The sequence below is a fragment of the Mus pahari genome, chromosome 7 (assembly GCF_900095145.1).
Source record: "Mus pahari chromosome 7, PAHARI_EIJ_v1.1, whole genome shotgun sequence".
Lineage (NCBI taxonomy): Eukaryota > Metazoa > Chordata > Mammalia > Rodentia > Muridae > Mus > Mus pahari.
This window is the reverse complement of record NC_034596.1, coordinates 12083124-12095466: the sequence shown is the minus strand read 5'-3', so window position 1 is coordinate 12095466 and position 12343 is coordinate 12083124. Positions and strand designations below refer to the sequence as shown.

At 41.7% G+C, this 12343-nt stretch overlaps 1 protein-coding gene across 4 annotated transcripts in view; it reads right to left on the bottom strand.

Moving 5' to 3' along the window:
- Nbas (neuroblastoma amplified sequence) overlaps nt 1–12343 on the bottom strand; it is a 284567-nt gene that overhangs the window by 89739 nt on the left and 182485 nt on the right. For all 4 annotated transcript variants that reach the window (XM_021201944.1, XM_029540735.1, XM_029540736.1 and 1 more), the window contains exon 41: nt 1080–1309. In XM_021201944.1, the coding sequence (XP_021057603.1) occupies nt 1080–1309 (230 nt within the window). The remainder of the gene's footprint in view (nt 1–1079; nt 1310–12343) is intronic.

Genomic DNA, 12343 nt, shown 5'->3' with positions numbered 1-12343 from the left:
TAGCAGAAGATGGTCTAGTTAACCACCATTGAGAAGAGAGGCCCCTTGGTCTTGCAAACTTTATATGCCCCAGTACAGGGGAATGCCAGGGCCAAGAAGGGGGAGTGGGTGGGTAGGGGAACGGGGGGGTGGTGGAAGGTACAGGGGACTTTGGGGATAGCATTTAAAATGTAAATGAAGTAAATACCTAATAAAAATTGGGAAGAAAAAAAAAAAGAAGAATAATCCTTTAAGTCCCAGGTTTATGTCCCAGGGCTGTCTGCGATTAAAGGCTTAGGACGAAGCCTGCAGAGCACCACAAGGAGCCCTCTGGGTCTGCTCCACGGTAAGTTCTCAGTCGTGGCATGGAGCAGTCAGAACCACTTTCTATTTAATAACTGAATGGTAACCACACTGCTCCATCCTCTGCACAGTAAATACTACTTGCTTGACCTAAACTACGAAAGCACAGCACACCAGAATAAAACCCAAGGGAATTCCTTCCGTCCATCCCTAGAGATGCACTCTTGGGAATGGGCTTCAGTTGTATCACCTTCTGAGACAGGGCCTGATGCTCACTCAGAAAGGCAAATGGCACTTTGTCCCTATCTGTGAGGGCCCTGGTTAGAAAATGGCTTGTTTCTCCAGAATCCAGGACGTAGGCACCTGTACCTTCAACACTGGACCTTCTAGAGTGGAGGCACTGGAGCTCTAAACATACTGAGGAATAACGACTCTATCTATAGACTGTGAAAAGTAAGATTCTCAGCCAAGAGTAAGAGGAAATCTCATTTAACGTCCATCCCAGGCACCATCTTCTCACCAAGCCATTGCCCGTGTGTCTAGAACAGACATAATTCAGGAGCTGGATTACCAGAGACATGAGAAGCCAGCACCACCACCACCCCATCACCCAGGGCTACTACCTCAACTTACAGATGCTTAGGTTGGTGTCTACGGATCTATGTACCATCTACTCCTCCTAACACTGGGAACACAAGAGAAACTCCTTTGCTAACAACTATGTACGCTAATACATGAATACGATTCATCCTTTCGTATTTTGAATCCACCCCTCAGGAGATAAAGTGACCCCTTACTCTGCAAGGCCCAGGATGGTTTCTCTTTTGTACTGGTCATCAGCAGTAAACCTCTGCACGTCCACGCCCTTCCGCAGGCCCTGGAGGAGCTGAGCCTGGGTGAAATCCAGAAGACGCTCATTGTAGTAGTGCAGTTGCTTGGTCAGTGACAAGAGGTCCTCAGGCCAGGCTTCATGCCCATGTTGAGCCACATGCCTGGTAACCATCTTGATTAATTCCTTGGGATCAACCTGTGAAAGTGGTGGGAAATGTATTTTATGAACAGTATGCATATATGAACAACTGTTTAAAAAGAACAGAACACAGTTCCTGGAGATCTGGATGACACTTTCCACCTTGACTACCTAGAAGCCAAGTCGGAGGTAGCACTTTGCACACCTCAAAGAAAGCACACAGAGCCAAGCCTACAAACAGTCTTTCTGAACTGAACCCTGCTTTGATTTTTTTTTCTATCTTAAAAACTTCTAAACAACTTAAAATTAATACTTTCACTTTTTCAACTATTATATACCTACATCACAGTTTGTCCTAATCTGCTGGCCATTTTTCTTTATTCCCTCGGGGAAGACATTCTCTTTTTCATGGCCTCTGGATGCATTCTTGTGGCCCACCACAATGCTCTTAGTAAGAAAGGTATAGTCTAGTAACTTAACTCTACCAGATTAGACAGTGAAATAGAAGAATGTTTTCTTTAGGGATGGGTTAGGAAAACAAGAATAAAAGCTGATTCTGGCTTGCAAAGTCAAAGACACTACTAGACATATAAGAAAACATGCAAAGGTCAATGTTCTGGTTTGTTTTGTTTTGGTGCTCGAAGGGACATAGGGCCAATAGTTCTTTGTACCTTCTTGAAAAGCAATAAAACAAATTAAATATAACAAAACAGAGAATCCAACAGATAACAGAATGAGTGATTAAGTAGTCATATTTATTTAGTATAAATATGTATAAGTTGGTCTGAGAGCCAATAAGGCAAAACAGAGGCTCAGCCATGGTTTTGGAATTACAAATCATATAAACAATAATGGCATGAACTCAGATCATCCTGATTTCTCAGAGGCATACTACATATTTTAAAATAAGTAAGTTAGAGAGGAAAAAAATCCACACTCTATATTTGGTTCTCAGAACTCCATTCCTAATGATGATAGGCTGTCAGCATTTTAAACATGAAAACCCGTTATTCTGAGCTACACAGGAGATTTGTCAATGTTGAGCCTATTTAACCAACCTAGCCTGCCAGTCTCTCTCTTCATCCTGTTATGAAACAATCTGGAGGCATAGATAAAAGCCGACTAGAGAAATGCTGGATTCCAACAGATAGACTTAAGTCAAAGTCAACCTAACAGATTTTTTTTTTCTACACATAAACATATTTGGTCATAATCCCAGAAAAACACAACACTAAATTCTACCACAGGAAGCCACAGGGTCATTTTAAATACATTCAAGGAGCATTTAAAAAATATATATATATATAATGCTTCTGTGCTACTCCTTAACGTTTATCGCCACAGCCAATTTAGTCTCAGTTTATCAATTGAAAGCATTCAATGCCAGTGATGATTTCCCTGGACATTCTTTGGTAAGTCACTTCATGGTCAGATAAATCTCTCCCTCACTTAAATTGCTTAAAAAATAATCTGAAATATCTCCAATGTTTAAAATTAACTGCCTTCACGATTAAAGCTTCCACAGAATGTAAAACCTGTGGGGAGGAGGAGACTGTACATGTTTATGCTAAGCAATGCACTACAGAATATGTCCGTCTACTCTAGAGATGCAATCTACTAAGACAGACAGCGGAGCAAGCAGAGGTCAGCTGGCTACGCATGATGGGCTTGGGGCGCTACAGGGAGACAGCATTGTCAGAGAAGTCTTCTCAGAAGACTTACTGTCCAGCCTAACTTCAGATACTAGCACCAGAAAGGGGCCAAGGAGTGGACATCATATCTCCAGCAAAGGTTAGAGAAGTACATTCTAGGGCCAAGAACTATAAAGAAAGACAGGATGAATAAATCAACTCTCACTGCTATTATGGAGTTGTGTGGGAATCAGCTGTGGGATGGTTAATACTGCCAGTGACATGGAGTTCTGAAACACCTCTAGGCAAGTCTATGAGAAAGTTTCTAACTTGAGTTAATTAGGGCATGAAGACCTACCCTAAATGTGAGCTGCACCAGCCCAAGAACTAGGAGTCACATACTGAATATATTAAGAAAATGAGCTCAACACCAGCATTCCTTTCTCACTTCCTGACTGTGGCTGCAAGCAACTAGTTTCCAACACCATTTCCCAGTCATTGGATAGTGCCTTCAAACTCTGAGGCAACATAAACCTTCCCTTGCTCAAATTACTCCTATCAGGTCTTTGTCACAGCAACAAGAAAGGTAACACACACACACACACACACACACACACACACACACACACACACACACACACACGGTGTATCTGGTGAAAGAAACAGACAAAAAGGGAAACATGCTGTAGCTTATGGCTGATATTTATTTCCTTTTCATGTACAATGCTTTACATATAACACTGAACCTTCTGTCATGCATACAACCCCCTGTGCGGTTTGGTGGTATCTATCAGTGTAGGCCACATACTCTTTCTGTACCTTCCCATATGATGTGTATACTTCTCAGCAGAAAGAGTGGCATACTTTTTCCTAAGCCTCAATATCATATAACACCACAGTTATATTCTCTTTCCTCTAATACATTTTATGATACTCCAAAGGCAATGTGGTGAACTAAGTTCCAAAATGGAAGCACACAGACATAACAAACATGAATATTACACTATGTATATAGGCTCAAATTTGTATCCTGAAGGAAGTTTCAAGAACACATATAATCTTCAAAATAAGGCAAAAGAACTTATTGATCTCCTTTTCTCAATACAATCACCTGTCACCCTGATGTAAGCAGACATGTAAGAGATAGCAGCTGGATGACCTTGTAACAGCTGGTTCACTTAGAACTTCACTCTCCTGCCTGTAAACTGGAAGCAATGATAAGACTGCTTATCTGCCTGTAAGAGACCTCAGAGAAAATATGCAAACTGAGTATGGTATGAATCGAGAGGTAGCAACAACAAAGATAAAAATCAAAGGAAAAACAAAAAACAAAATAAGCCAACTACACGAACAAACAAGAGAGGAAGGTAGATTTTGCTGAAAGATTTTCAAAACCCTTACTGTAATTGCTCCTGTAGTCCATAATGAATGCTTCCCTGCTATCATTAGATTATAGCTCCTGGAGGAAGGAGAATGTAACCATTCATAAATCCATCTCTTCTAGAACATAACAGAATCCGCTACAAAAATAAGGTGCACAGTAAACTGTTCTGGGCTTTAAGTCAGTAGTCACAGTTTATATTTTAGTTCTGCACTTGGAAGAGGGGCAGTTTGGAGTTCATGCCCGGTTTCTCCACTATGAAAGACTATTGATCAACAACCTCCTCCATTTATTGGAAAGCACAAATGATGTATTTTTAATTTTTTTATTAGTTTTGTACAAGTTTTGATCATATCTGATCTTTCTTCCCCAAGACCTTCCCAACCCAACCCCCTTCAATTTTGCATGCTTTCTATGTTAATTTGTGCCCAGTTTTACATGCTTTCTATGCTAAGTTTTGCTATGCAAATAGTCATGGATATGTGGTCTTCAAGAGCTTTGTCAATGCATCAAGGGCTACACTCTTATAGAAAATAGACCCTTCCTTTCACAGCAGCAAACAGTTGACAATAAGTCCTTGGCTATGGGTGGAAGTTCATGGCCAATTTCATACTCTATGCTGGGAATTTGTCTGCTTTGGGCTTCTACGGGTCACATGAATGCTGTCCCAACCACTGTGAGTTCTTCCTTACAGTCATCCACTGCCTCTAGCTCTTACACTCTCTCCATTCTCTCTCCCACTGACTCCAAGATCTGGAAGATAGACTGTGGAGCACATGGTTTTTAAGGGCTGAAGCTTCTGCAGTCTTAGTCTGTGCACCTTGACAGTTGTGGGTCTCTATGCTGGTTGCCATCTACTGCAAACAGAAGCTCATCTGATAAAGCACTTCTTTCTCGACTATGTTATGAAACCAAGATACACCCAGAGCTTACTCTCAAGGAATTAAAAATCAGTGGTTGGCAAAGAGGTATACATAAGCAGTTCACAGGATGCATCTGAATGGAAGTTCACTTCAGGATCAGAGGCTACCAGTCCTGGGAACTCTGTGTGGAAAGAAACTTATTTCACTTCTTGATTCTTCTAGCCCTCAGTTTCCACAAAGGTGAAAAACAAGACTTCACCAGATGATCACCTTCCTAAGAGTAACATCCTATGAGTATATAGGAATTAATCATTAAAATAAAATAAATCCTTACAAGTCCCTCCAGTATGAAAATGAGGCTCTACATCTTTCCTGATATAATTCAGAATTATATTTATGGAAGTATAAGCTGAATAAACCCTTTCCACCCCAACTTGCTTCTTGGTCATGATGTTTGTGCAGGAATAGAAACCCTGACTAAGATACTAGCCCCATGTGAATAATTTTTATTTCACAAATTTCTACATCAAATTTATTCATTATATCATTGATATATTTATGAATAAAAACCTTTATTTAAGCCCTAAGGATGGAAAATCTTAGACTTCATACCCCTGTGCTGAATCTCAACTAATAGAATGCCCTGGAGGAGAGGCATTTCTTAAGATCATCTCTGTGTTAAGGTGAGTGCTAAGAACTCTGTATGAGGCTGCCAAGCTGGTGACCAGCCATGCAATTGTCTGACTCCACAAGGCACAAGGCCCTCAAGAAGGAAACATTCTTTACATTTGGTATCCAGAAAGGTATTCTCTTAAATCTTTAGGAGCAACCATATGTGGTGCCCACTGCATGTATATATATATATGAGAAGCCACCAGAATCCTTTTACCAATGACAGAGTAGCCATATGTGGTGTCCACTGCATGCATATATATATGAGAGAAGCCACCAGAATCCTTTAACCAGTGTATTAGTCAGGGTTCTCTAGAGTCACAGAACTTACGGATAGTCTCTATATAGTAAAGGAATTTATTGATGACTTACAGTCTGCAGTCCAATTCCCAACAATGGTTCAGTAGTAGCTGTGAATGGAAGTCCAAGGGTCTAGCAGTTGCTTAGTCCCACACGGCAAGCAGGCAGAAGAGCAAGAGCCAGACTCCCTTCTTCCAATGTCCTTATGTGGTCCCCAGCAGAAGGTGTAGCCCAGATTAAAGGTGTGTGCCACCACACCTTTAATCCCAGATGACCTTGGACTCGGAGATCTCCCTGTCTTAATCTTCTGGANTCNATNNCCACTNTGNCTCAAGATCTCCATACCAAGATCCAGATCAGAAACTTCTATCTCCCAGCCTCCAGATTAGGTTCACTGGTGAGCCTTCCAATTCTGGATTGTAGTTCATTTCAAATATAGTCAAGTTGCCAACCAGGAATAGCCACTACAACCAGTGACAGAGAACTGGCATTCTACCTTACAGGGAAGCTGTTTTCATACGCTCATGTGTAAACAAGCGTAGGAAATCTGGGATAGCTATCTGATTTGAGCCGTTTCCCAGACAGTCTTTCTGTCTCTAACAGCATTTTCTGCTCATCCCTGAGAACACCTCTTTTAGAAACTACTCCTTAACAGAATGATAAACAGTGGTATTCTATTAATTGCTTGATAGCAAATTTATCAGAATGGTACATGTATGAATTATCAAAATAGCTGTTGAGTTTAGAGACATGATATTTTTCATCATTTCAAATAATTGTGGATAATGTAAGAAAAGGAGACACCTTTTTTCTAAGCCTTCAAAGAAAAATCAAATTTACTTCTGCAGGAGGAACAAATGAATTGGCCTCAGGGCCTGGATTCCTGGCATTTCCTCTCAGTCCTCAAGTATATGGCTTAAAATGTGAAGCAACTTCTTCTTTATATTCCTCATGAAAATGAAATGAGACAAGGTGGATGGGTGTGCTGTAGACTTTAACTGCCTGTGTGGATTATTTGCTTACTGACACTATTATTTTCTACTTCTTTCCTAAGGGGCTTGGCTGGTTATTATTACTTCTAAAATTCAACTTAAATTTTGGTAGAAATTGCCCCATGAGCTCACAACTTTTCTCAAAATACTCCAAATTAATTCTGAATCACTCTGGTGCTTCATTTGATACACATTCAATCATCTCTACAAATGTAAAATGTTTAAACTTTCAAAAGTGTTTTCACTTGAACTTCATATCAACCTATCTCTGGGGGACAAGCAAGCTGCTCCCTCCTGTCTCTCAGATGACTGCTTATATTTCAGGGCCAGTGGCTGCAGTCTAGAGCTGGGAAGGAAATTCAAACCACGTGGCCTCCCACACACTGTCCTTATACCTCTTCTGCATCTCCGAGCCTCCCACAACCACCCTTACACCTAACATTATTTAGGAATTTTTGTTGTTTAAAGTATTTTCAAACATTTCTCTTAACTGTCCAGCCCACCCTGTTCTCCCTGAAGCCTGAAGACATAATTTCTAAGTGTGAAAGCATTCAGCCTCTAAAAATACCAAAGACCTCACAGGTAGCTTTGGAATCTTCCATATTCAATATTCAAAGTAATACTGCAAATTATCACATAGGCTGAAAAACCTAACAGCATAAAAAGGCACCAAAAGCCCCAATGGGAAAGTGTGACAAACTCTTCTATTTACCTCTGAAACAGTAACAACTTTTCAAGGGGTGAATAAAATATGCTTACTTTAAAGACTATAGTCAACCAAGGTGAAGCCAAAGTATGCATATTTACAAAAAAAGTCTGTTCATGCTGCAACTGTACACTAGTAGAAGGAATAAGTCTATTGTATTTGATGTTTTTCGTTTCTAGGTAATATTGTTCATAGAGTTGTAAACAAATTATATGGTGTCCCCTTTAGAGCTATTATTTTGAGATAATTTTCTCCTTAGTATTTTCAATTACTAGCTTTAAAAAGCGCACATATTTTAGAAAGAGTCTTCCACGACGTTTGGGGTTTCATCCCTGTTGCATGTGTTTCTCTAGCCTGTGAAGCTAAAGGACATGTCTCCATTTAACTGACACTGTCTCAGAACTTCAAAAATGGCAGCAAGACCACACTTCCAGACACATTTACACAACCACAAATGTCAGATGTGAGAGGAAAACAAGACACAGATCAACCTATCTGAAATACAGTCAAATAAATATGAATATTTGTGAAATACTGCTGGACAGGCAAGAAATGGAAACAGATTTTACTGTATACCATCTTCTCCACCTATACTTTTTGGCCATGTATGGATTATGCATTATACTTTAAAAAATGATATAAAATTAGGAAAAATGTTAGAAGAGGGGATAATTTTATTTAATACTCATTTGCCAATCATTATATAAAACTGAAAAGGTGAGAAAGGCTACTCCAAATGCCACCTAAAACACATGGTGAGTTCCAGCCCCCACTGGCTGGCTTGGGACAACCCTGCCCTTCATAAAGCACAGGCAGGAAAGTCTAGCCATCCATCTACAGCAGCATGCCCGCAAGCTTAGCCACAGGGAGTAGAAAGAGAAGGGAAAAGACTGAGAAGCCAGAGCCAAGCTGCAGGACGAGTGAGTGAAAGATGTGCCTCCCTGGGTGTTAGTGGGTGGAGGCAACACACTGAAACCACTTGGCTTTCAATTTCCAGGGTGATTCATCAGGAGGAGTTTGTCCTATTTAATTCTGAACTCAGTGGTGCTCTTTGATGCTTAGGAAGATGCTGAAAAGAGTCAAGTCATGGGTCATTAGTCTGTGGAGCTCCCCTGTGCACTCAGCACACCCAGCTCCAGTGCCTGCATTTCCTCTGTCTTCCAGTCCCTGCAGGTTGGACCTCACCTCTGCACATCTGAAGCTCTCGGCGTCCTAATGTCCCACTGCCCAACAGTAGACACGATTCACGAATTTATTTACATGCCAATTCACAGTCAACTGAGTACATATAAGGAATCAGGTCCCAAGGATATAGGAAGCAATGAGATTTTTGCCCTCAAACACAGTCAGTGAATTGAGAGGAGACACAAGAGCATTGCCTATATCATTAGAGGGCCTTTCCCTAAGTACACACACAAGAAATAAGGGAGATAGAGAAAGAGGCCACTCTCTGTGGAGGAGGCAAAGGGCATCAGGGCATGCCCCTTGGCTCAGAGTCATTTGTTCATCGTGGTGGGGAGATAGCTAATAAGAAAGGACTAAGTCCACATATCCACAGAGGCACACAGCAAGATTTTAATTTCAGAAGAGCTAGAATATAATCTCTGAAAGAGGTAATGTCAGGAAATAAGCCTAGAGGGACAGGAAGAGACAGCCAGTTCACTGGGGGTTTATCTGTCACGCACGGGGTTTAGATTTCATATTATAGACGCAGCAGCACATGAAAATACCCTGCTGGGAATTTCCATTAGACTTGTATGCCAGAAAGATCACTCAGGTCCAAAAAGAAAGTGACACTCCTTCTTTTGCCAAAAGCTAGAGTGCCAGCATGCCACATAATGAGCAGAGAAAGCTCTGACAGGATGTCGCTTTCTACCGAACTAACCTTGAGCAGCAACTCACCACTGTCCTTTGAGTCATGTTCGGCAAAGAGTTGTCCCCTGCGCAATGGAGCTGCTCAAAGGACCAAGTGGGGGGTGGATGTGCTGGAATTTTTAAAGCAGACACATAGCTGCAAGGCTCACTTTACATGCCTATGATGTCCTGGCAATTCCTGTGAACAAGGCGCTGAGCTGACTGCCATCACACCCCTTCCTGATGCTCTCTTAGCCAGCTAAAAGGCCTGCACCTGGACAGAGAACAGTTCATCCCTTCTCCACTTAGGCAACTCTTTTATACTGTGAATTTCATAAAGTAAAAATTTAAGTGCGACTGAAATACCTTGTGATAAAATACCACAGTATATATGGCAAAATAATGACACTGCTGGGACTGTGGTGTCGCCGTTTCCTCTCCAGTATAGTCTTCCTATCAGCAGCTGCACAGTGATGCTCATGCCTCACTCAAGGATGATGTCTATCAACTGTCACCTCTCCTGAGACAGCTGCATAACACACACGCATGTATGCAAACACACACACGCGTGATTCACGCATTCACACTTCTCTCCTTCCCATTACTTACCTGAACATTTTGCTCACGGTATTATGTGGTAGTCTGAGTGAAAAGTCCCCATTAAGACCGTGTTTGAACACTTGGTCCCCTGGTGGCCCTGTCTACGGAGGCTGTGTTATACTCACAGGGTATGACCTTGCTGGAGGAAGTACACAGCGGTTTAAAGCCTCAGCCTACTTGTACTTCACTCTCTGCTTTGTGTTCGCATGGAGGATTCGATCCCTCAGCTTCCTGCTCAGGCCTCTTGCTGCCAGGCCTCCTCTGCCATGATGGACACTCCCTCTGGAATCCAAAACCAAATAAATTCTCTGGCAAGTAGCTTTGGGGCTACTTTGCTGTTTTCCTGAAGCAGCAAAAGATAAGCAGCGCAGACCTGCTTCCCAGAGAGTGATGCTCCTAAGTGGGGAGGAGCTTTATAAACTGTGCTCACTACTTCTGTGCTCCAGAACGCTGCCTGCCTCAGAGTACTCAGACTCGAGACAGTCACTAAAAACATACATAGCTCAATCTTCCAAGGTATAGTGCAGAATTATGAGTTTCCAACCATATTCCCAAGAAACATTTGTTTATTATCTCTTCATGTCCCAGGATTGGCTCTAAGCACAGGGAAATCTAATAAGCACAACAGACCATGCCTTCAAATACCTCATTACCTAGTAATAATCTCTAAAATATAAAATCTAGTATAAAATCTCTAAAAAAAATAGAGTATGCATACCATGAAGGGGCAAGCCTAGGGTAATTGTGTGAGGGGGTCCTGCAGAGATGGGCAGTGCTACAGGAAACTGCGTGGGCGAGATAGTGAGCAGTCTTGAGGAAGGGCATAGCGGAGGACAGATGTGAAAGTGGGGTAAGCGAACCTAACAGTTTTCTACACTTACTGAACTCTACCCCTTCAGAACTCTGCTTGCTGACAACTTTTGGCTTTCAGGACCGAGGAAATAACACTGATAACTTTTATCACAATTTCCCTCTAAAGAATTCATTAGAGATATTTCTGAAACTAAGAACAGACCATGTGTGGCTCTGTTGGAAGATTTCTGGCTTCTAAAAGCTGTAACGTAGAGTATATACGGGATCTGTCCTGGGTGCTCTTGTCTGCCGAATTCCGTCCTCTAACCCACACCGCATGCAACCATCCTGCAAACAGTTTTCTTTTCACTTTTCACAATTTTAGAGAAGTGTGCTTTGCAAACTGACCACTCTGACCTCCGTAACGCCCACCTATGCCTTCCCTTTCGCCATGATCTCCCTTACACATCACTGTTTTGTATTTGGACCTGATGTCATTTGTGTGACAGTGGGTTTAGAGTTCTTAATTGAAGCATGGAAGGCCAGCATAATGTACACAACTAAAGACGGTGACTCTCTTCTAGAATCTACTGATAAACAATCATTCAGAGGTAAAGGGTAAGGGCCCCAAGAGCTCGTCCCCATTTCCTGACTGTTGACAGAACTGTTCTTGTATGTACCCAGTGCACAGAATTGCTGTTGATGTAAGCTACTGATTACAATACAATTACAACAGTAGCTGTATTGAGACTAGGGAACAATAGTTCACAACCCTGCACATGAACTTTCTGCTCCTACATACCACAGGTCACACAACATACCCTTTCTTCTCCCTTTTTAATGATTTATTTTTAAATTTCAATTATGTATATATGTGTCTCTACACACAGGGATGTACACAGGACTACATATGCCTACTACTGACAAAAGAAGGCACTGGATCTGTTAGAACTGGAGTTACAAATGGTTGAGAGCTTCCTGATGCAGGTGTTGGGAACCAAACTCAGGACCTCAGCAAAAACAGTGTATGCTCTTAACCCCTGGGTCATCTTTTCAGCCACCTTGTACAACCACCTTAAGCAGATGAGAAGAACATTTATAGCTCGCTGATGCCAGGTGTAGTGGCTATTCCTGGTTGTCAACTTGACTATATTTGAAATGAACTACAATCCAGAATTGGAAGGCTCACCAGTGAACCTAATTTGGAGGCTGGGAGATAGAAGTTTCTGATCTGGATCTTGGTATGGAGATCTTGAGACACAGTGGTGATTGAATCCAGAAGATTAAGACAGGGAGATCT